This window comes from Podarcis tiliguerta (genome assembly GCF_965153285.1).
Source record: "Podarcis tiliguerta genome assembly, chromosome: 7".
NCBI lineage: Eukaryota > Metazoa > Chordata > Lepidosauria > Squamata > Lacertidae > Podarcis > Podarcis tiliguerta.
Window position 1 is genome coordinate 86,303,454 of NC_139540.1, and position 21,487 is coordinate 86,324,940.

A 21,487-nucleotide genomic window follows, 5' to 3' on the forward strand; every position below is an offset into this window, starting at 1 on the left:
ATCCCAAATTTTCGTCTCAGGCATCCAAAATTCTTCTTTTCTCAATGTAGTTCTTCATTAACTACTGTTACCTTCAAATGTCCAAAATAATATTTTTCCAGTTCCTTGTGGCGAGTTTCTCTTCATTGGTTCCAACAAAGCTCAGAAACATAATAATCCATATTTGTTTGCCTGTAAAATTATTAAATCATTTTCATTTTTCTTTTTTCCCAATCTTTGATCATTTCAGTCTCTAGAAGATGGGGGACTTTTTCTGTTTGTATATTCATTATTCCACAAATCTCATCAGATACAGCTTTGAAAGCACATTCAATGTAAAAAACAACTATGCTTTGATCTGTCTTGTGCTCTTCTTGCTGCAGATTCCATCATCAGCTCCCACCTTTCCAGCAGCCATAAATCTGTTTCCTCAGCTAGTTCCTGTTCACCGTCTGCAGGTTCTACATCTCCCATTCTTATCTGTAGCCCAGTCTCCTTAACCATCTCCATTAACTGCATTTTAAACAGGTCTTGCATGAGTTCAAAAATCAGGGCTGTTTTTCGTGTAGCCATGATTTAAGGCTGTCTTCACTTCCCTGCATCATGTGTGACAGTAAGAAATTCCCACTTTCGTTTTTCATCAGCTCAGCACAAGGAAACAAAGATTTACAAAAGACGTAAAAAATAAGTTATATGCAATTCCAGTCCATTTTAATCTTTCAAGGCAATAAGTTATTTAAAGCTTGAAAGGGCTCTGCCTGTTATCTGATACTGCTTTCAACCACCTGCAGCCTTTTCGCCTCTGTGTGTTATTTAATTGGCAACTAGAAAATCCAATTTCTTTCCAGTTGGTGCTCGAGCCAGTATATTTGCCTTGCTGTAGACGTTCTCTCCTCCCCAGAGATTTTTCTCCCTCCCCATGATGGTGATTGTCTTCTTCAGACCATCTGAGGCTGTGCCCTTCAACACCCCATTTAGTTCAAAGGGGACTTATCTCCTGACCACCTCTTATCCCTACTTAATTATCTCTGCTAGCGGGAGCTCAATTTGGCATATCTCCAATTGGAATTTTGTTTTTGTTTTGAGGGAATTCTTTGTTCAAAAGAAGGAACTGTAAGAAAGGGAGAGCAGGGGCCTTGTTGCTGGTTTGGAGTTTATCTGCTAAAGCGGCTACTCATGCATCACCAAAATGGGCAAGGTTTATATGTGCTAATTTTTATATATTTAGTAATAATTTACTGTTAATAAAACTGGAAATTCATCTCAAACCAGTTGCTGGCATAAGACTGTCCTGAGAGACAATGGAGTGTGCCTCTGGGGGTGAGGTGAGCTGGACAATCACAGTGCCAGCTGTGGCTGCAGAGACCGATAACTTCACTGCTGCCTCCCGTGTTGTTTTTGCTGTGTCAGCAGGAGCACAAAGTACCAGTTATGAACCTCATGTAAATTAGATTAGAGGCAGGTGTCCATCCACTCTGTCCCCATACACAAAAAAAAATCTCAGTAGCAGAGCTCAATCTGCTGAAACTGCCCCCTGCATACAGAAGCCTTCTACACCCTTCTCATGCCCGCAGACCTGCCACACTTTTTTAGTGTTTCAGTTTTGAAATGTTGTATACCCCGCCATGAAATAAGATACGAGTTAAAAAAAGCAGGAAAACATGCTGCTCCCTTTTTTGCCTTTTCCTTTGGGTTCGGGTTACAGACTGCTAGGATTATTTATTTGTTATTTTTTCCCTGATGGGGACTCAGTGCAGTTTACAAATAAGAATATGAAAAACAGAGAGAACAAATGCAAGTAAATATTGAAAGAATATTTCACACACACACACACACACACACAGACATCATACAATCACAGAGTTGTAAGGGGACCCAAGGATCATCCAGTCCAACCCACACAATGCAGGGATCTCCACCTGCAGTCCCTGATCCAGCTTGAAACGCCTGTCCTTCAAAGCCGCCCCTTCGCCAAAGGCTCTTCTTCAGCCGGCGGAAGGGGGGCTCAGAGGGGCGAAGCCTGGCGACGTCTCCCGGGTCTCCTATGGTCCGCTCCTTCCGTCCCAGGCGACCCGGAAGTTGGCGAGGCTGCCTCCCTCTGCCCTTTGCCGCCGCGGCTCTGCCAAGGGCGCTTCCTGCCGCTCCCGGAAGTGGCCTGACGCCACTTCCTGCTCCGCCGGCCCGGGTGCCGGCCGACTCTCCTGAGGGCCCGGAGCCATGAAGGCCATCATCCAGCGCGTCGCCCGGGCCAGCGTGACAGGTGCCCCGCGCCCCCCTCCCCTCTGGGTCTCCGGCCCTCGGGCTCGTGGGAAGCGCGCCTGGGCTTGCCGGCTGAACCAGGCTGGCCAAGAGGATTCGCCGGGGGGGGGGGTGGAGTGGGGAAGGGGCCGTGGAAGAGCCTGGGCTCAGTCTCCGGGGGCCTCTCTAGGCGGGCGGGACAGAGTCCCTGCCTGAAACCCTCCAGGGCTGCCGGCACTCGGGGGAGACAAGCCTTTCTCAACTTTGGCGGCGGGGGGGGGGGGCTGGATCCCGCACCTGATGCTGTTGAACTACAACTCCCATCATCCCTAGCTAGCAGGGCCAGTGGTCAGGGATGATGGGAGTTGTAGTACCACAACATCTGGGAACCCCCCCCCCCAACCAAGGCTGAGGTACGCAATACTAAGCTAAATGTTCTGACTCAGCATCATGTAGCTTTCCATGTTAATAAGCAATTTAATTTTGTTCATTTGGGCCTTAATAGAGACAACAGTTTCCTATTCTGCCACAGATGTTAAAATATTTAGTTTAGCTCTTGCAATGATCACTTGCCACTGTAGTCTTAAAGGGCCACTGTGCTCTCTACATTTCATTCCCCACTGACCTCGGTATAAGGCAGCTTCCCATCTGTGTTCCTAATAGTGTCAGAAGTTATTTGAGGACATGTCGTGCCTTTTAATCCCTGTGCTTGTGTCTGCATTGCTTTGGCAACAGGGAGCTGGCATGGAAGGTTAATTAATTAATTAGTTAATTGCATTTGTATATCGTCCTTCATCCGTAGATGAAGTGCTCTCAGAGTGGTTCACAACATAAAATTACAATACATTTAAAAAGACAAAATCAGACCAATAACAGCCCACCCACTCCCAATTTTCTCCTGTTTTCCCCCTTGTGTGAATAGGGCAAGCTGCTGGATAGCAGTTAGAGACTTGATAAGCACAGGGTTGCATCCATATCATCTAAGCAGAGCATCCCAAGGTGCCATAATGTTTAAGGAAGCAATCTTTAAATCCCAGCTTGGGCTTGGTGGGCCTGAACTGAGTGGTGGAGCTGCTGCCACTTGCAAAGCACTCCTGCTCGCAGTAGCCATGGTTGAAGCTGGGAGAAAGGCAATAAAGCTGCCAATTTTTTTTGCTGTGTGAGCTACAGGCCACTGCAGCAGAATGGCCAGATTTTGCCCAGTAGCTGGACTGGCTTAGGATCCCATGGGTTCTTGGCCCAGCTCCCACCCTGGGGGTTCTGGTGTACCCCACCTTTTAGGACAAGCCCTCACAACACATTTGAGCATATTGACAAGTAAATGCATCAAACTAAAAAAAAATCCCTTCCAGCTCTATGATCCTGTTATCTTTTTGCCCATACCTGTACTGACCTCAGAAGTTGTAGTTTTGTTTATATTATGTTTTTATGCTATGTTTTACTGCATACTGCATACTGTTAGGCCTATAGACAATTTTAAATTAAATAAAACATAGCATGCCGACACCAAAAAAAGCTATAAAGTCTCTAAGGCCTCTTACGAATTCAAGAGTTATAATCATGAAATCAATTTGAATTAATCAATTTGTTGTACAGTGGGGCTCACCCACAGCATTGCTATGAGCCTGTTAGGTTAGGCCGGGTATAAATGTAAGAGAATAAACAAATATGCACTATGTATTGTTGCCAGATTGATTAAGTATGAATCCTGTACATAAAATACCTCATTCAGAAGGTGAATTTTGATAGATGTATTTTTTCTTGCCATTCCAAGCACTGTGAGAACTTTATTAATAAAATGTCTCCCTTTGTTTAGCTGTAAGAGTACTCTGCTTCTATAATGAATGAAGCAAAAAACCCCACAAGAATGTGCACAAAAAGGCTGATTCATAAATTGAATTAGATATGTGAATTATATATTCAGCATAAAATGCTAATAAGCAAAAAACAGAGTAGCTAGCATAAAGCACCCATTTCCAAATACATCCTTCATCAGTATATATACATATTGCTGTAAAGCCAAACACATAAAACAAGAATTAATATCTGTTCAATATACCATCTAAAACCATAGGGCTATGCTGATATAAATAAAGCATCTATTACATACAGTCTTGGGCCAGATCACATAGCCATTTGGCAAAGTAAAAAAAAGTGTTTCCAATAGTGTATGTATGCTTGTTCTTTGGGTCTTGGGGAGGAACCCAATGACTGTTTTCTTCTTACACTGTCGGACGCAGTATGGCTCTGAATAGCAGTTGCTGGGCATCAAAACTGGGAAGAATGCTGAAGTGCTCAGGTTTGGCTGGCACGATTCCTATAAGCATTTCGTTGGTCACTGTGAGAGCAGGATCCTGGACTAGATGGATCTTTCACTAGTATTTAAGGGGCAACAAACCACTGGCAGTAAGTTGGTTTCTTAGAATCAGAAACTTTTAAAACTCCCTGTAGTTTGCTAGGATATATAATTGCATGTGACAAGTTTAACCTATTTTTAAAAATTCCCCTACAGTTGGTGGGGAGCAAATAAGCTCCATTGGACAAGGCATTTGTGTCCTGCTGGGTATCTCAGTGGAAGACACTCAGAAAGAGCTTGAGCACATGTAAGTCAATCTAAAGTATAAAACTTTTTCTTTGTATTGTGCTTATATAAATTTCACTTAATTTTTTACAATTTTGCATACAAATGCTAATTTTGTTTGTTTGTTCACTCATTTGAAATATCCAGTCTGGCTTCTAGTCAGGCTTCTGAATTAACTAGCAGTACGCTTCCTGATGATGTTAGTTACTGAGCTAGGATATAAGGGCTCAGGCAGTCCTTAGGACAGCCTTTCTCAACTTTGTATCCCTAGCTATTGTTGGACTACAACTCCCATCATCCCTGGTCACTAATCCTGCTAGCTAGGGATGATGGGAGTTGTAGTCTGACAGCATCTGGGGAACCAAGGTTCAGAAAGACCTCCTTAGGGTATCCTGGACCCAAGTTGTTCAGAGCTTTGTATATTAATACAAGGACTTTGAATTTGGCCTGGTAACGTGTGTGCAGTCAGTGCAGATCTTTTAGTAGAGGTGCATGCTGTCAGCTATTTGTTTCTCATCAATCTAGCTGCTGCATTCTACATTACCTGGAGCTTCCGGACCAGGCCCAAAGGCAACCCCACATAGAGCACATTGCCATAATCTAGTCTTCAGTTTACTAATGCATGGACTACAGTGGCCAGGCTATCCCAATATGACTAGCTGGCAAACCGGATGAAGCTGGTAAAAGATACTACTGGTCACACAGATCACTTGGGTTTCTAATTACACAGGAATAGCCTCTTGCTATATATCTGCTCCTTCAGCAGGAATGCAACCCCATCCAGAACAGGCAGTTGGCTAGTCCCTGCATGAAGGCATCTAGTCCATGATTTTCACAGCCGTTCCCAGTTCAGCTGGTAAGGAGAAATAGAACTGCGTGTCATTGACATATTTATTACATCATGCTCCAGCCTAATAACCACTCACAATGGCTCAAGTAGGGGTTAAATATTACTGGGAACGAAAGAATGTCTGTGAAACTCCATAGTAGAAGTGCTGGGGGATGAAGAGCAGTCCTTGAATGCTACTCTCTGGACCCAACCATGCAGGTAGAAACAAAGCCACTGTAATACAGTGATTCCCAAACCCATTCTACACAGTTGGTCTAGGACGATGCCATGGTCAATGGTACAAAATGCTGTTAGGCAGTAAGAGTAGCAGGGTCACACTCCCCCCACATCACTCTCTTGATAAAAGCCACCCATCAGGCGACCAAGGCCAATTTCATTTCTGAAACCAGGCCTGAACTCGGGTTGAAATGGATCCAGATAAACCTTTAATTTTCTAGATATGATGACAAAATATGGAATCTTCAAGGTCTATGAATCTTTTCTTTATTCCATATTTTAAGGCTGTGGTTCCCCAGCCCTGCTTCATATTTACGTGGAATTGTAAGAATGATCTTATTTTGAGACAGGGACCTTTCTTGTCTTTTGGTTTTCAACTTAGGGTTAGAAAGATTTTAAACCTGTGTGTTTGAAGATGAAAGTGGCAAACACTGGTCTAAAAGTTTAATGGACCTTTCATGTCTTTTGGTTTTCAACTTAGGGTTAGAAAGATTTTAAACCTGCGTGTGTTTGAAGATGAAAGTGGCAAACACTGGTCTAAAAGTGTAATGGACAAGCAGTACGAAGTGCTCTGTGTCAGCCAGTTTACTCTTCAGTGTATCCTGAAAGGAAACAAGCCAGACTATCATATGGCAATGCCTACAGATCAAGCAGAGTCTTTCTACAACAGTTTCCTAGAACACCTTCGCAAATCATACAAGCCAGAGCTCATTAAAGGTAAGGCCAAATTAAAGAGTTGGATAAATGGGAAAAGCTTCCTACAGCACAATCCTATACATGTCTATTCAGAAGTGAGTCCCAAGGGGTTCAATGAGTCTTACTCCGAGGTGAATATGTGAAGAACCTAAATATACAATAAAACATGTTTGCCTTTTGGTAGTTGCTACTTTTATTTTGCCTTTTCCTTTCAGTTAATGGGATAATTATTTCCTTAAATATGTGGATAAGGACCAGGAAAAGTACAATGGCTCCAGAACAAAAATGAAAACAAGTAGTCTTTTTGGACTGTTAAAACAAAATTCACAGGGACACTTGAATAACATTGCTTTGTTAATAAAGTGGAGTATCTGCATATAGATGTGCTGGATGGGGAAATGAGTGGAGAGACAAGACAGAAGCGAGTCACTGCAGATTGCAAGAGGGAGAGGTCAGAAAAGTGTGCAGGAAAAACTGAACTTGTGAAATGACAAGCCTGCCTCTCCTTTCTGCCCCTCTAAAGCCTGCTAGAATTGAGAGCTTGGTGTGTGCTCTGCCATAATATTGCCTTAGAACCCTGGCGTCTGAGAGCAACACATAGGCATGAACTCTTAGCTGACTAGGGCTAGCAGTAAGGATGAAGGAAAGTAACTAGACTGTTGCTTGATTTCCATCAGCTTCACATATGTCATCTGCACCCAATTCCTCTCCCTCACGGAGTAAAGGACTGGGGTGTGTGTGTGAGCTTGGCTCCAGAGAATGCGCTTTCTGAGGCAATTCCTTGCCTTAGCTATGACCTCCCCCCACCTCGATCCTCTTCTTGTCTTCATGAGGACCACCAATGTTTGCAATAACTTTTAGGTTACTCAAAACTTTCAGGCTTCATGTTCTCTCTCTCTCTCTCTCTTTTTAAAAAAATTAAAATTGAGAAAAATATGTTTCCAGGTCCAAGCTCAGTGTTACCTTAGTCGTTTTGGTCTTAAAATGGTAATGGAGGGAAGCTTTTGTGATGTTTAGAATGGTGCCCCCAGATTATACAGAGGCCCACGGGAACACAGGACAAGATTCAGTCTTGCACCAGTGGCTGTGATGGACCTTCCTCTCCCTCTCCAGCAGCCCTGTGTCGCCCAGTCTGCATCAAAGGTTCCCCCAGCCTCTGGGAGCACATGGGAGGCTGCTGTGATGGAGAAGAGCAAGGGACATTCCTGTTTGTGTGTGCAGTAGTCTGTTGCATAAGTGGGACATAACAGTTGGATATCACTCAGCAAAGCGAAGATATTGCCTTAGATATACTAAAAACAAAAGTGATCCATGCGGTTAATTAATTAATTAAAAGAATTTACATGTACAGTATTGTCTTCCGTTTCATAATTAATCAGTTCATGTAGTTATCTGGAAATTTATGTATGTATCTTTGTACTAGAGTCTTTGCAATTTTGGAAGTATTTTCTCCAACCCTTCTGCACTCTTGTCTATGACAAAATGTGAGGTGGCTCAGAGGTAGATCAGATCAACACTAACCAATACTGTTTGCTTTCTTTTCATGGGCTATCAACTGGTTATATATCTTCAGAAAATTCTGGCACTTGATTGTAGGTTCAATCCTGTTCCTGAAAAACTAACTTCCAAATTAATTTGCTTTATAGATATTGGAGGGAAAGCAAATGTTGAAAGAATCCCCGTATCTCTTCCCCACCTCATTAGAAAAGAAGCAGTTTGAGATTTGGAATGGCAGTTGGTTGGCTGGGAAAGTTTCAAGTCACAAGAAAACCTTGCTCAAAAGTTAGGAAAGGGGGATAGCTTAGTCGGTAAAGCACGAGACTCTTCATTTCAGGGTTTAGGGTTCAAGCCTCAGTTGGGCAAACGATTCCTGCACCACAGGGGGTTGGACTAGATGGCCCTCATGGTGATTTCCAACTCTGCAATTCTATGAAACATGTAGCTTGGCCCTCACTAGAGATCTCTTGTGCATTTTGGAGACTTCTGCCTTATAAAAAAGGCACCACTTCATCCCTTGACAATGCTCCATACCTTTCTTTAGAAGTAGCATATTACCACCATGCCATTCTGTTTAATTATAATTAAACAGAATTTTAATTTATTTAGGAGAATTATAATTTATTTAGGAGACCACTGTAAGCAGATGAAAACATTAGCAGGATTTAATCTCACTTGTAATGTAACAAATACTATGAACAATATGGATAGATATAAAATATAGATTATGAAATAATATGCACTTGAAAATGACGGCGGAAGTCTCAAGATTCAGAGAAATCTCTTTATATGGCTATGTATTTGGTATTGTTATAAAGTTATATTTGTAAAATCAAATAAACACGATTTTTTTAAAAAGGGAAGGAGGGGAAACTGAAAGGGAAGGAGGCAGGTATTTGAAGCTGTTATTGGGAAGGCAGACACCACTGTTACAGAGAAGCTAGCGGAGGAGGTGTTCTGCTATTGGAGGGGAAATTGAAAGGGAAGGCAGGCAGGCAGGCAGCAATTATATTGTCCCCCGCAGTTTGAAGGCTGTGACTTGCCTGCTCAATTTATTTGAAACTGTTATCACGATGTGGATTTAATATTGATTTTGAATTATATATAGCCACCCAGAGTGGCTGGGGAAACCCAGCCAGATGGGTGGGGTTATATATATCAATATTTCACCCAGCCCTACTGCTATAATCTTAGGCTAAAAGGATATAGAAAAGATAGTTACAAAATAGGTCCTTTGGCACACTCTTCCAACCGCGGGAGATCACTCTGATTCTTTAGGCTGGTAGGTGGCTACCTGGGCTCCCATGCCCACAACACATCCAGATGGTAAACGACCCTTTCCTTTGAAGTCTGTTTTTTTATACAGTCCCGGGCAGCGAAATGCCAGTCTCTAGCCATCAGTGTGCCTCCCTTCTATGTTCTCAGCAGTGAGCCAAAGTTTATGTCCAGGTGCCAGACCTGTCCTCCTGTTGACTCCATTATCAAGGCCACCTGGCAGAACCCCTGTCTTTTGCCACGTCTTGTAAAGGGGCTAAATATATAGCAAAGAAGCATTGGAAGCAGGAGTGCTCTGATGGTGTTTCCTGCTTGGCAGGGGGTTGGACTCGATGGCCCTTGTGGTCTCTTCCAACTCTATGATTCTACTGTGCAGTGACTGCTGTCGGCCACTATAAAAACCAAAGGTGGGTCTTAGGTAAATGTCCTCTTCTTCCCACTGAACTCTAATTTAATTTTTCAGATGGCAAATTCGGTGAATATATGCAGGTACATATTCAGAACGATGGACCTGTGACTATAGAACTGGAGTCTCCTGCCCCTCCCATTGACCCTAAGCAGGTAAGTTACATTGATGCTTTCCTTCATCTGACGTGTATCTTGTTATGAAAACAAGGCTATGATCTTGTGTACATATTACTGGTGTCATTTTCAATGAGAAAGTGCTATTAAATTGAGAAGATCAAGCTATTAAATTGTTGTTTAATGGTAATAGTTGTTATAGTAATGGACCTGGTATTTAATGGATGCCCATAACTTCTACAATGTGGATTGGGATTGTTTCTAGAAATTGATGTTTATTAGTACTACTTTTGTGGCATCTGAGAACAGAAATATTTGACATGTAGCCATATATTTCAAAAGAGATGCAATTCATCAGCTTCAGATTTTATAAAACTTTCCCAAAGCTGTTAATCATATTTTGTGAAATTAAAATATTTATCCAGTAGATCCAAAGATGGCAGGTGTCATTATGTTTCATTTCATTAGTTCACCCACTTTTACCTCATTTTTTTTTACATGCAGTAAAAAGAAGTGCTTGTGTGGTCTCTGTACCCAAGTCTCTCTGTCACCATATGCTTCTTTTTGTTCTAGTTTTATTTCTCATTGCTGCTTTATGTTCCTGTTATACTGTTTGCATATCTGTAACACATTGCACACAAATCAGCACTCTTTTCCTGTAGGAAAAGAGAACAAATAAGGGAATAATGTACAGGTCTCACAAGCAAGCTGAGCGTTTTTACTCAGATTTTCTTGAAATGGCATATTGTCCCCTATCCTTTTGAAAGCGATGAGTCCGGAAGTTCAAATCTCAGGTCAGCTGTGGTTTCACTGAGTAGTTTGCCCAAGGTTACTTGGCAAAATGAAAATGAAAATAATGGCCTGCCTGACAGGGGTTGGGGCTTTGGGTACAGGTTACTGACATAATGTGTGCAAAGCAATTAAGAACACTATATGCATACAAAGGCTGTAAAGCTACAGTTAGTTCTGTTGAATTTGTTGGCACTTACTTCCAAGTAAACATGCTTAGTATCAGTGTGTAAGTATTAGGGCCAGAAGTGGACCCTTTCAGAATTGTAGGTGATGATAGTATATAGGGATACCAATTGGCTTTCTTAGGACTAAAGATTCCTGACCCAAGCCTTCCATTATGCAATCTTTATTAAAACAGATACAGAAGCAATTAAGATGTAACACCAAACAGTGGTTTGAAGTTGCATGAATAAGCAATTCAGAACATTCAGGCTCTCCTACTCCGCCTCCTTCCATTGCATGCAGTAATTCTCTTCCTTCTATCCATGGCTTGCTGTTTGATGTGAACTGGTAATTTGTGATCTGCTTCAAAGGCAGTGGACATCTGTTTGTGAGGTTGAAGAGGGAGTTTGTGAATCTAAAGTTCCCAGCTGGCCTGATCTGCCCTGTACAAAGACAGAGCAACAAGGAGCCTCTTAGCATAGGTGTGTAATCCATATAGGCACAGCTAATTGCCACCCTCAGTAGGACCTACTAAATTAAAAGGTCAGGTCCAAGTTATCCATATTGATACTCTGCTGCTAGGGGCCCATAAAGCTGCTAGGAGCCCATGGATACATTTGCAACCTGGAAAAACTAGTGGGCACCACAGTCTTGTATGCACCCACACCACTGCTCTTTCACCAGCAATAAGGCTTGATCGCTTGAATTATGGTGCTGGAGGAGACTCTTGAGAGTCCCATGGACTGCAAGAAGAACAAACCTATCCATTCAGAAGGAAATCAGCCCTGAGTGCTCATTGGAAGGACAGATCGTGAAGCTGAGGCTCCAATACTTTGGCCACCTCATGAGAAGAGAAGACTCCCTGGAAAAGACCCTGATGTTGGGAAAGATGGAGGGCACAAGGAGAAGGGGACGAAGGAGGATGAGATGGTTGGATAGTGTTCTCAAAGCTACCAGCATGAGTTTGACCAAACTGCGGGAGGCAGTGGAAGATAGGAGTGCCTGGCGTGGTCTGGTCCATGGGGTCACGAAGAGTCGGACATGACTAAACAACAACAACAAGGCTTGGAGAAATATCATTTTTCAAGCCTAATGTGGGGAGGAATTCTGGAGAATGTAGCACTAATCTTCCTCCCCAGTGGCAATATCCAGGAAAAGCACCCCTCCTACAATCACAGAATTAGGCTAGAAAAAAAGCCTTAATTGGATCCAATTATTGGAACCAATAAAAAGGCTTTTTTTCAACTCTTAATTGCAGCAATAAGGGCAATTCTAGATGGGAGTAGTAGCTGGGGAAAGAAAGAGTAATCCTTTACTTTCTAGCTCTGTCTCCACCTGAAAGGATCCTCCTCAGATGTAACTTGGCTTCAGACAAGCCTTCTGTTGGCTAATTGCAGCATGTAGCTGTTTTCAGTGAGGTTGGGGGTCACAGAATTGTAGAGCTGGAAGCAACCCCAAGGGTCATCTAGTCCAACCCCCTGCAATGCAGGAATCTCAACTAGATCATACTTGACAGATGGCCATCCGATCTCTGCTGTAAAACCTCCAAGGAAGGAGAGTCCAGCACCTCCTGAGGGTGTCTGTTCCACCGTCGAACAACTCTTGCTGTCAGAAAGCTCTTCCTGATGTTGAGTCAGAATCCCATTTCTTGTGACTTGAAGCCTTTGGTTCAGGTCCTAGCCTCCAGAGCAGGAAAAAACATGCTTGCTTCATCTTCCATGTGACAGCCCTTTAGATACTTGAAATTGGCTTTCATATCTCCTCTCAGTCTCCTCTTTACCAGGCTGAACATACCCAATTCCCTCAATTGTTCCTTATAAGGTTTCCAGGCCCTGGATCACCTTGGTTGCCCTCCTCTGCACACCTTCCAGCTTGTCAACACCCTTCTTAAATTGTGGTGCCCAGAACTAGACACAACATTCCAGGTGTGGTCTGACCAAGGCAGAATAGAGTGGGAGTTGTATTTTTATTTTAAATTGTAGTAATTGGGCGGGATTCAACATTGTGCTATGGTGAACGCAATGAAATTTAGTGTGAAAATTGCAGCTTGCCAGACAGAATGATCCCCCCTCCCTCCCCCCCATACACTGTTCTGGAGGTTCTTCTCACTCCCCACAAGCCAATTTTGGGGAGCTCCTGGGATGAAAGGGGGCGAAAACCTCGTTGTGCAAGTAGAAGTTCTCATGCAGATGAATTTGTTCTAAAGTCACTTCAGTGACTCTCTGTTCTTTTTGTAAAGTGTTTTGAGGTGTTTTACAATCAAGTGGGATATAAAATGTTTGAAATAAAATAAATAACTAAAATTCAATTTAGTTCATGCTTTCTGATTCTGCTTTGTTGGCTAATTGAAAACAATGGTTTAACAATTCAGATATACGATACCACAAGTTTCCTTAACCATGTTTCATTACAATGCGTGAATGAGCCCAAGTGTTTCTTCTTTACTTTATAACTTAGTTTGATGGTGCTGAGCACACGATTGATTTTACAGCATATAGAGAAGGGGTGATGTTGTGGCAAAGCCTTGGCATTTGCTAGAGTGAGTGAAATTGTGGACGCAGTGGCAGTCATTGTTCATATCCAGTGAACAACAACAACAACAACAAAAATTATTTATACCCCGCCCTCCCCAGCCCCAGGGCGGCTAAATGCATCTGACTTAGAATAGAATCATAGAATCCTAGAGTTGGAAGAGACCACAAGGGCCATCGAGTCCAACCCCCTGCCAAGCAGGAAACACCATCAGAGCACTCCTGACCTATGGTTGTCAAGCCTCTGCTTAAAGACCTCCAAAGAAGGAGACTCCACCACACTTGATTTAAGAACATTAACCAGCACCACAGTCTTATTCATACTTGGGAGGAAGCCCCCTTGAACAATAAATTTGAGCGCAAGGGTGTGGTTTAGAGGGTAGAGTGTTGGACTCGGATCTGGGAGGCCAGGGTTTGAATCCCCACTCAGCCACAAAGTTCACTGGGCGCCCTTGGGCCCCTCACTTCTTCTCAGCCTAATCTACCTCACAGGGTTGTTGGGATTAAATGAAGAGGGGACCTTGGAGAAAAAGGTGGGATATAAATGCAACAAAGAAATAAATATGCCTAGGCTTGAATCGTCCCACACATTCTCTCCCCTGCAATGGTAGGGAAATACTCTTCAAGTCCACCCAAAGAAATTAGATATGGGGGGGAAGAGAGGCTGGTCTGCTGCTTGTAAGAGATCCATCATGAATGAACATTTTGAACTCATTGAAGCTTATGTGATTTACATTCTCTGTGACTGGGCCTTACCTTGGTAACTGTTGCCAAGGGAGCCATGTACACAAAGAACAGTCATTCTCCATGACAGCGCTAAAAGTTTTAGGAGGCTCTTTTAATTTTTCTCTTTCAAAGCAACCCAAACTCTCTTATTCTGATGAGATTCTTTTAATCTATTCTACTGTGTTTCAAAGACATAATTTACGTCCCTGTGAAGTTCACACCAATTGAAATCGATTTGAAAGAAAAAACTCTTCATGGTCCTTCTGAAGGACTTTATATCTAACTGGAAATGCTTCATTGTGACGAAGAGTGATGCTGTATGACTTAAATGATGATACCTGGGGGCAGAGGAACCTCAAGGAGGACTGCATGTACTGAAAATGCACCACACTCACTTAATACTCCTAGAAGAGGAATATTAGTTTGAATTTTTAATGCCCATTCTGCAATAGAAGTGATTGCAGAAGTGATTAAACTGATCCCGTTTGTTCTTATTTTCCATAAGGAAATCAATCCTCTACTATTTCTGACCCATATTTTGGAGGTGCAGCCTGAGATAAGGAAGCAGGGAGGGGCTGAACTGTCAATGAGTCTGTTGTGCTTTTAAACATCACACATGCAGCTAAATAGGTGGTAATAACATCATTTTAAGTATGTGTGATCGTTGCCAGTTAATTTGTGTTTTGAGTAGGGGTTTATGTTATCAGTTCACAGGAACATCTTGACTGGAGTAAATTTTGAAGTTAGTGTAAATCATTTGTTAGCCGCCCTGAGCCCTGTTAGCCGCCCTGAGCCCGGCTTTGGCCGGGGAGGGCGGGATATAAATAAAATTTATTATTATTATTATTATTATTATTATTAGTTTCTGGACAGGGCACCTGGGGATGGATTTGTCCACTGAGAACACAGATAGGCAAATAATGTCTTGGTGTAATGACTCCACAGTAATGTCAGCTGCCTGTTACACTAATTGAAATCATTTTGCATGGTGATGTCTTAATATATTCAAGGACAAGGTAAACTCAGAAGAGAAGGGAATTCATACTTTCCTTATGTCTCTGTATTGGTATCCTGACACCCTTCACAGTCATCTCAAGCTTCCAGTCTCTGTTATTAAACTTCTTTTCTTCTTACCTGACTGTAGCTCCTTGCTTGTCTATTGTTGCACACCTTTCTGCATTTATTTTTTACAAAAACAGAAACCTTTTACTCTGGTACCCTGATATAGGCAAAATGTAAAGTTACTTTCTCTGTCCTATTTTGAATAGTCTCTGGGGATAAAATGCACCTCAGCACAGATGTTTGGTAGTTTCAGTGTTCATTTCAGCAAAAGTAAATTGCACCCTTGTAGCTAAGTAAGTAAAGCATAACTTTTTAGAAAATTGAAAAGGTGGGGCAGAGGAAGGAAACATCACAGGACAACTGGCCCCTTAATTGTTGAGGAATACAAAGAGTATGATGTGACTTGAGTTTGCTTTAAAGAATTTGCTTTAAAGAGTTTGCTTTTAAAAAAATGCTGATAAAGTTTTACAAATATTTCAAACAGATGCCGGAAGGGTTAACACTTGTTACTTAATATGAATGTCCATGTTACTAAAGAAAGCTTATACTATTGGAATACTGTACACATGGTGATTTCATTATATCATGCTGTAATTTGTGTTTGTAATTCATTTTTTAAAAGACAAAATATGTGTCTTTTGCACAAATCCCAAGGTTCTGTAGCAGTAGATGATTCCCGGCAGAAAATTAGATTTGGTGCATAATCTTCCTAAGAGATGCCAAAGTTTTAAGTTTTTTGTTTTTTTAATGCAGTGGTCTGTTCAAAATATTTTCAGTGCTGCTGAGCTGCTTCAGTCTCTAGTGTGCATTTATGAAACTTCTTGTTTTGTTTTACTTTGCAAACAGCTGGCAAAACTTGAGAAGCAGCAGCAGAGGAAAGAGAAGACCCGGATGAAGGCACCCTCTGAATCAAGCAGAGAGAGAAATGTCCCTAGAAGTAAAAATGATCCTAGTGCAAGCAGTGGGGCTGAGGGGGATGTGTCTTCGGAAAGGGAACCGTAACTTATGAAAAACACGTTCAGGTATGGACCCTTATTTCCCAGGTAATATCTTGAACTCACTCTTTGCATACTTCAGTGCAGGGTGAAGGGGAATTCATGAATGCATAGTTCCTAATATTTTCAATTATTTCCTTGGTGCTTAAAAACATTGAGCTAAACCATGATCAACTCTCCTATAATCCAGGGATGAGAAGAGGGTAAGTTGGTCTTCTGCAGGGATGTGGGATCTGTGGCTTTCCAGATGTTGCTGGTCTACAACTTCCATCCTCCCCGACCACTGGCCATTTTCACTGTAGTTGATGGGAGTCTGGCAATATCTAGACCCCTGGTCTATTAGTTTGCCAACTAGCAGCTGCTAGTTGCTGAGATTCTTACAAACAGTTGACTTCTCCAGCAAACTTCTTGCATTTTTAAGCAAAACTGCATATGACTTAGCACTGATTACTTATGCCGTAACAGTTAAGAGAACTTGTATATTGTTGTTTTGTGTATTTAAAGCAAGTTAACAGATCATGGCAGACAATGAGGACTAGACCATGCAAGACCGAAGGCAGCCTGTTCCTGGCCTGCTCAGCTCTATTCATGCTGGCCTCCCATTCTTCCATTATCTTCTCTCAGTCAGTTTGATATGTCTCTGCTAAATTTTGTTGACTGCTGTTGAGATAATTTCTCTCCTGCCATCACTCTTTGCATGCACTTCAAGCTTTGGGTCCTTTTAATATTCTCTTTCCAAATGACTTAAAATTTCTTCCTCCTCTTTTCTTATGCTTAGCTTTTGCTCTTTTGGCACATAATAACTGTTACAAGGTCTAAAGGCTGGTTGGCAACCAAAAATCAGCCCCAGCACATGACCCGTTCTGTTTGCATTACAGATAGTCACATGGCAAATCTGTTGCTTAATTTTTCCCTTGGGTTTCTTGATCCACTGCTGCACAGCTTTTTCTGGAAAAGTAAAAATCAGAGTCTCTGGATCATCTGGATGTAGCTCAGACTGTGGCTTCTGCACATTGATAGCGTCACCCCTCTTGCAAATGGAGACCACAGTGGCTTGTAGCACTTCCATGTGACCTATGGCTTCCTTGGGGATGCAGGAAGAAGTTGTGATGCCAAAAGTAGTATAAAAATAAGACGGTTGCTATTCCTTTGGGCATTCCTAATTAACATAGCATGCCACCCAGAAATGAAACAGGCTATTTTGAATGGGATGCATCATGATGCACAAAAGATTTATTGGGGCAGAAGGTGAAAACAATAAGCCCTTATGATAAGCAGGGCGTGATCCCACTGGCCAGTCATGCCACAAACAGCTCATGCTCAATAGTGTCAAAGGATGCACCATTTAGGTTGCAATTATCCCAATCCATCTCTAGGTGGAGTTGGTCAGCCAAGGCCACAGTAACATTGTTTTTGCCATGCAGAGGCTGAAAGCCAGACTGGCAGGAATCCAGAAAGCTGATAGAATCCAGGTGTGCCTGAAGTGATCAGGCTACTCCTCACTCAGAAACCTTCCCCAAAAAGGGAAAGTTCAAAACAAGGTAGTAGCTCTTTGGAGAGTCTGCATCCTGGTTTGTGTTTGTTTTTCTTCAGAGCAGAAACTAAGCAACCACAGATTTGATGCCATAAAATAGTATCTAACAAATCCTTCTCGCTTTTTGTGGCTGGATTTTATTAACTTTGAGTGGACATTGGTCCCATTTTTAAAGTGATTACTTGGGAGGAATGAAGTTGAAGGAGATTTAAAAGTTGTAACAGTTACTTGGAAAATGGGGGGTGGGGGGTGGAATAAGATAATAAAATGAAGGGCCCCCACTGTTATGTTGAACAGGTTTCTGTTTAACTAACATTAAAGTTATCTGACACAATCTCTTTCACATGCCACCTCCCTCAATCCTTTCCCCCTTAGGCTGATGAGATGGCTACTCTACTCTGACCACCCCACATGTCCCTTGACCTCCTGACTCCCAGTTGCCTTCTCCCCCCTTTTTATTGCCTTTCAGCCACTATGTCATCAGCCAATTTTTCTCTGTCCCTTTCCTTATTGAATGCAAACATGCCATCACCTTTCCTATTCTAAAAAACAACAACCCACAACTGAGAATGGGTTTTACTTTGCTAAACAGCAGCCAATTTCATCTGTGAAAAGAAGTTGATATTTCAGGTATCCTTTTCTACCACTTCATTTGCAAATCCAAAGGTTGGTACTCTGGCATTTATCACGGTGCTCCATGTGCCAGAAGTGGTTTAGTCCTGCTGGCCACATGACCTGGAAAAGCTGTCTGTGGCCTGAAGCAAGATGAGTGCCACACCCCATAGTCAAAGTTGACTGGACTTAACCATGCAGGGGTCCTTTACCTGGGCTACCTTTGATGTAGTTGATCATCCTCCTCAGCTTGACTTCATCTGTGTTGTAGATATCTATGACTATTCTTAACTGTTTCTTCCCCTTCCTGTCTGCTTTGTTCCCACTGGGCGAAGCTCCTCTTTAGCCTTTCCCTTCTCTGATTGATTTCTCAAGGTTCTTTTCTTGGTTTTCTTCTATTCCTATTCCACTCTTTTCTTTGTGGGGGGGGGGGACTCCATAAAGGCAAATTATTTTCAGTATCCGATGACAACATCTAGCTATATATCACCATATCCTCCCCTCTGCCTTGTGCCCCTCTCTCTGCCTGCTTGTTGTGTGTTTCCTCTCACTTGTTATGACTAAATCTCTTGTTCATGCCTTGGTCTTTCTTACCCCTCCAGATATCATTCTTATTTCTATCCCAAACTCTTCTGTGAGAATCTATCATTTCTGTCTCCCATACTTTTCTGTTTAATTTTGTATAGCAAAATTAACCTTTTGTAAAAGGTAAGAGTGGTGGGGATAAATGGGCCAATTTCAGATTGGAAAGAAGTAGAAGCCGGTGATAGTTTGGCTGTGTGTTCTGTTCATGCCTTGGGTTAAGGATGAGGTGTGGCTTGGCAGGGTTGCACACTTTACCCAAAATGTGGACCATTAGACATTGGTGTGCTTGGAGAGGGACTGAAATCGTGAAAAATCAAGCTGCTGTGTTGGGCACATCCTCAGTTCCCTCTCTTTCTGCCAGTATATGGGGTGTGACATCCTGGTAGAACGAATAAGAAAGCACCAAGTATTTCCTGCTGCTGCTGCCCATGTGACAGCTGATAGTCATGCAGGAATCCTGGAAGCATCACAGTTGCTAGAAAGTAGTTTTAATCAAGGTATCAGAAGTGTGGGAAATCCTGCTAATGAGTAATATATAAATAATATTTCAAAAGATTAACAGTTTTCAAACTGATGTTTAAAATGAAGCTGTCTCCTTTAAGGTGAGGAAAAGCAATGGCAATATAAAATAATACTGTGTGTTTAGTGAATATCAAGCTCTCCCTCCATGTCTTATGATACTCCACTTCTTGCTTTGACAGAAAAACTCCACCAGAAGCTTCTGGCAACCTTTTCTATTCATTAGCTGACAGCACTCAATTCCTACACGAACAAATTGGGACAGAAAGAGCATTTGGAACAGAGAAGTAAGATGTTACGGACCTGGACCATGTTGCATTCAGGAACAATCAAAGGGATGTTACCTGTCTGTCTCCATTGCTAAAATGCTTAAAAGTGGGGGTAGTAAAGGACATTTTTCTGGTTTTCTGGTTCTTATGTTGTTGTTACTGAAGTGTGCTTGCCATATCTGTCTGGTTGGTTCCCATGTAAATGGGAAGTGATCAGATATTCCACATGGTTCTTGGCACACATCTACAAATGCTTTTGTCATGGCAAGTGTCTCCACCTACTTCTTGCAGTGAATATGGCAGGCCCACTTGTAGTGGGGGAGAGAGGTTGGAGGATTGGGGGCAGAGGACGACCCTGCCGCTGTCCTGTGTTCTGGACAGGCTCCTAGCACATTGGAAAAATAGCTTCCCTCCCCCAAACTCTATTATTGGAGGGAGCCTGGGGCTCTTCAGTGTTGCGCTGTTCTTTTGGAGCCACACTTAGTGTGGCATTCTCCAGGCCACTTCTTGAACTTGGAACTGGGGAAGGGAACAGGGGCTTGTCTGCAACCTCATGTTGAGCTCCAGAGGCACTTGGAACACCTTCCAAACTCAGAATGAGCCATCTGGCATTCTGGTAGTGTGGGTAGTGTGCCACCAGGAACTATGAGAAGATGCAGACCATGCAGAAGGGGCCCCCACTGCAACTCCTCCCAACCCCTTCCAGAAACCGGAACCATGTTGTTCTGAGAGGGCCTGCAGCACAGGCTCCTCCTATGGGGCACAAGGTTTTTCCTGCTGCCTTGGTGATAGAGGAGGGAACTCTCTGCAGCAGCTCTTTCATCAGCATCGTGTGAGAAGAGGGCCATTGTTACTGAATGAGGAATGGTGGTTTTTTTCTGTACAGGTTGTAGCAGTCCTGTTTGTATGAGCTATTGATCATATGCTTCAGTTTTATAAAATCAGGTTTTTTTCCTTACATTTTCACTTGGAATCTAAAGAGTAAGCTTACATTTTGATTCTGTTGGTGTGATGTCACTCGTGTCTCTTTTCATAGCCCTGTATATGCCTGTTGTATTGTCTATGTGTGTCTGGCTGTACAATTTGTGGGAAATATTTGAATTTAAATGAGACTGATTTGCCTGTTATTTATTTATTGTGAACAGTGTGTGTCTCTGTGTGTGTGTGTCTTTTAAACTTTTTGACAGAGAGAAAACCTTTAATAAAGTGTGCCTCCTGAGTACTTCTTCTGTAGGATGTCTGTTCTTTTAGGAAATTCAGTGAGGCTTATCCATGCAAACGGCATGGCGTATCAAAATTACCTCTTAAATCTGTATTTATACATAAGTGTGTCACAATCAGCCTTCTCAAAAAAGCTTTGCCACATTTCTTTCATGAGGTACATTCAGTATGTCACATTGTTCTGGCCACTGACTGCCAAATTACACATTGAATGCAGACGTACGTAACTGTAGCTCTTAGACCTCCTCCGCCCCACAGTATTTCTGCACTTGAAACCCAGTGGGGAGGAAAGCTGCAGTGGGGGTGGATTTGGAACAGGAGAAAGGTTGAACACTCCCTTACCACCTGCTACTTCTGCACTCCCAGAAGCCTTTTTCTCCTCGAAAAGGGCGGTTTGTGTTTGTGTTCTGTGTCTGATGGCATTTCTACCTGAGCCAGCAAAGGCAGTCTGGCCTTACCAAGCAGCGTTGTGCAAAGAGAGCAGAGACAGCAGATTGCAAATTGCTGTTGTTTGTGCTGGTAAGTCAGGGAATTTCAGCCCCCTCTAATCCACAGCTTGGCGGATGCCATCTGCTTTGCCAAATATGCCATTCTGTATCTTTGTTTTTATACCAGAGTCTGTGGC

General features: G+C 42.6%; 1 protein-coding gene and 1 long non-coding RNA gene across 2 annotated transcripts; both read left to right on the top strand.

Moving 5' to 3' along the window:
• Positions 1 to 2,102: 2,102 nt before the first annotated feature.
• Positions 2,103 to 20,863, top strand: DTD1 (D-aminoacyl-tRNA deacylase 1). Its single transcript, XM_083448845.1, has 6 exons — positions 2,103 to 2,239; positions 4,730 to 4,820; positions 6,346 to 6,581; positions 9,796 to 9,893; positions 15,974 to 16,149; positions 19,555 to 20,863. The coding sequence occupies exons 1-5, from the start codon at positions 2,197 to 2,199 to the stop codon at positions 16,127 to 16,129; spliced, it is 624 nt and encodes a 207-aa protein (XP_083304971.1). The 5' UTR covers positions 2,103 to 2,196; the 3' UTR covers positions 16,130 to 16,149; positions 19,555 to 20,863.
• On the top strand, positions 10,643 to 14,818 carry LOC310681252. Its single transcript, XR_014513169.1, has 3 exons — positions 10,643 to 11,499; positions 11,872 to 13,391; positions 13,607 to 14,818. It is a non-coding gene; the product is annotated as an uncharacterized lncRNA (long non-coding RNA).
• Positions 20,864 to 21,487: the final 624 nt, after the last annotated feature.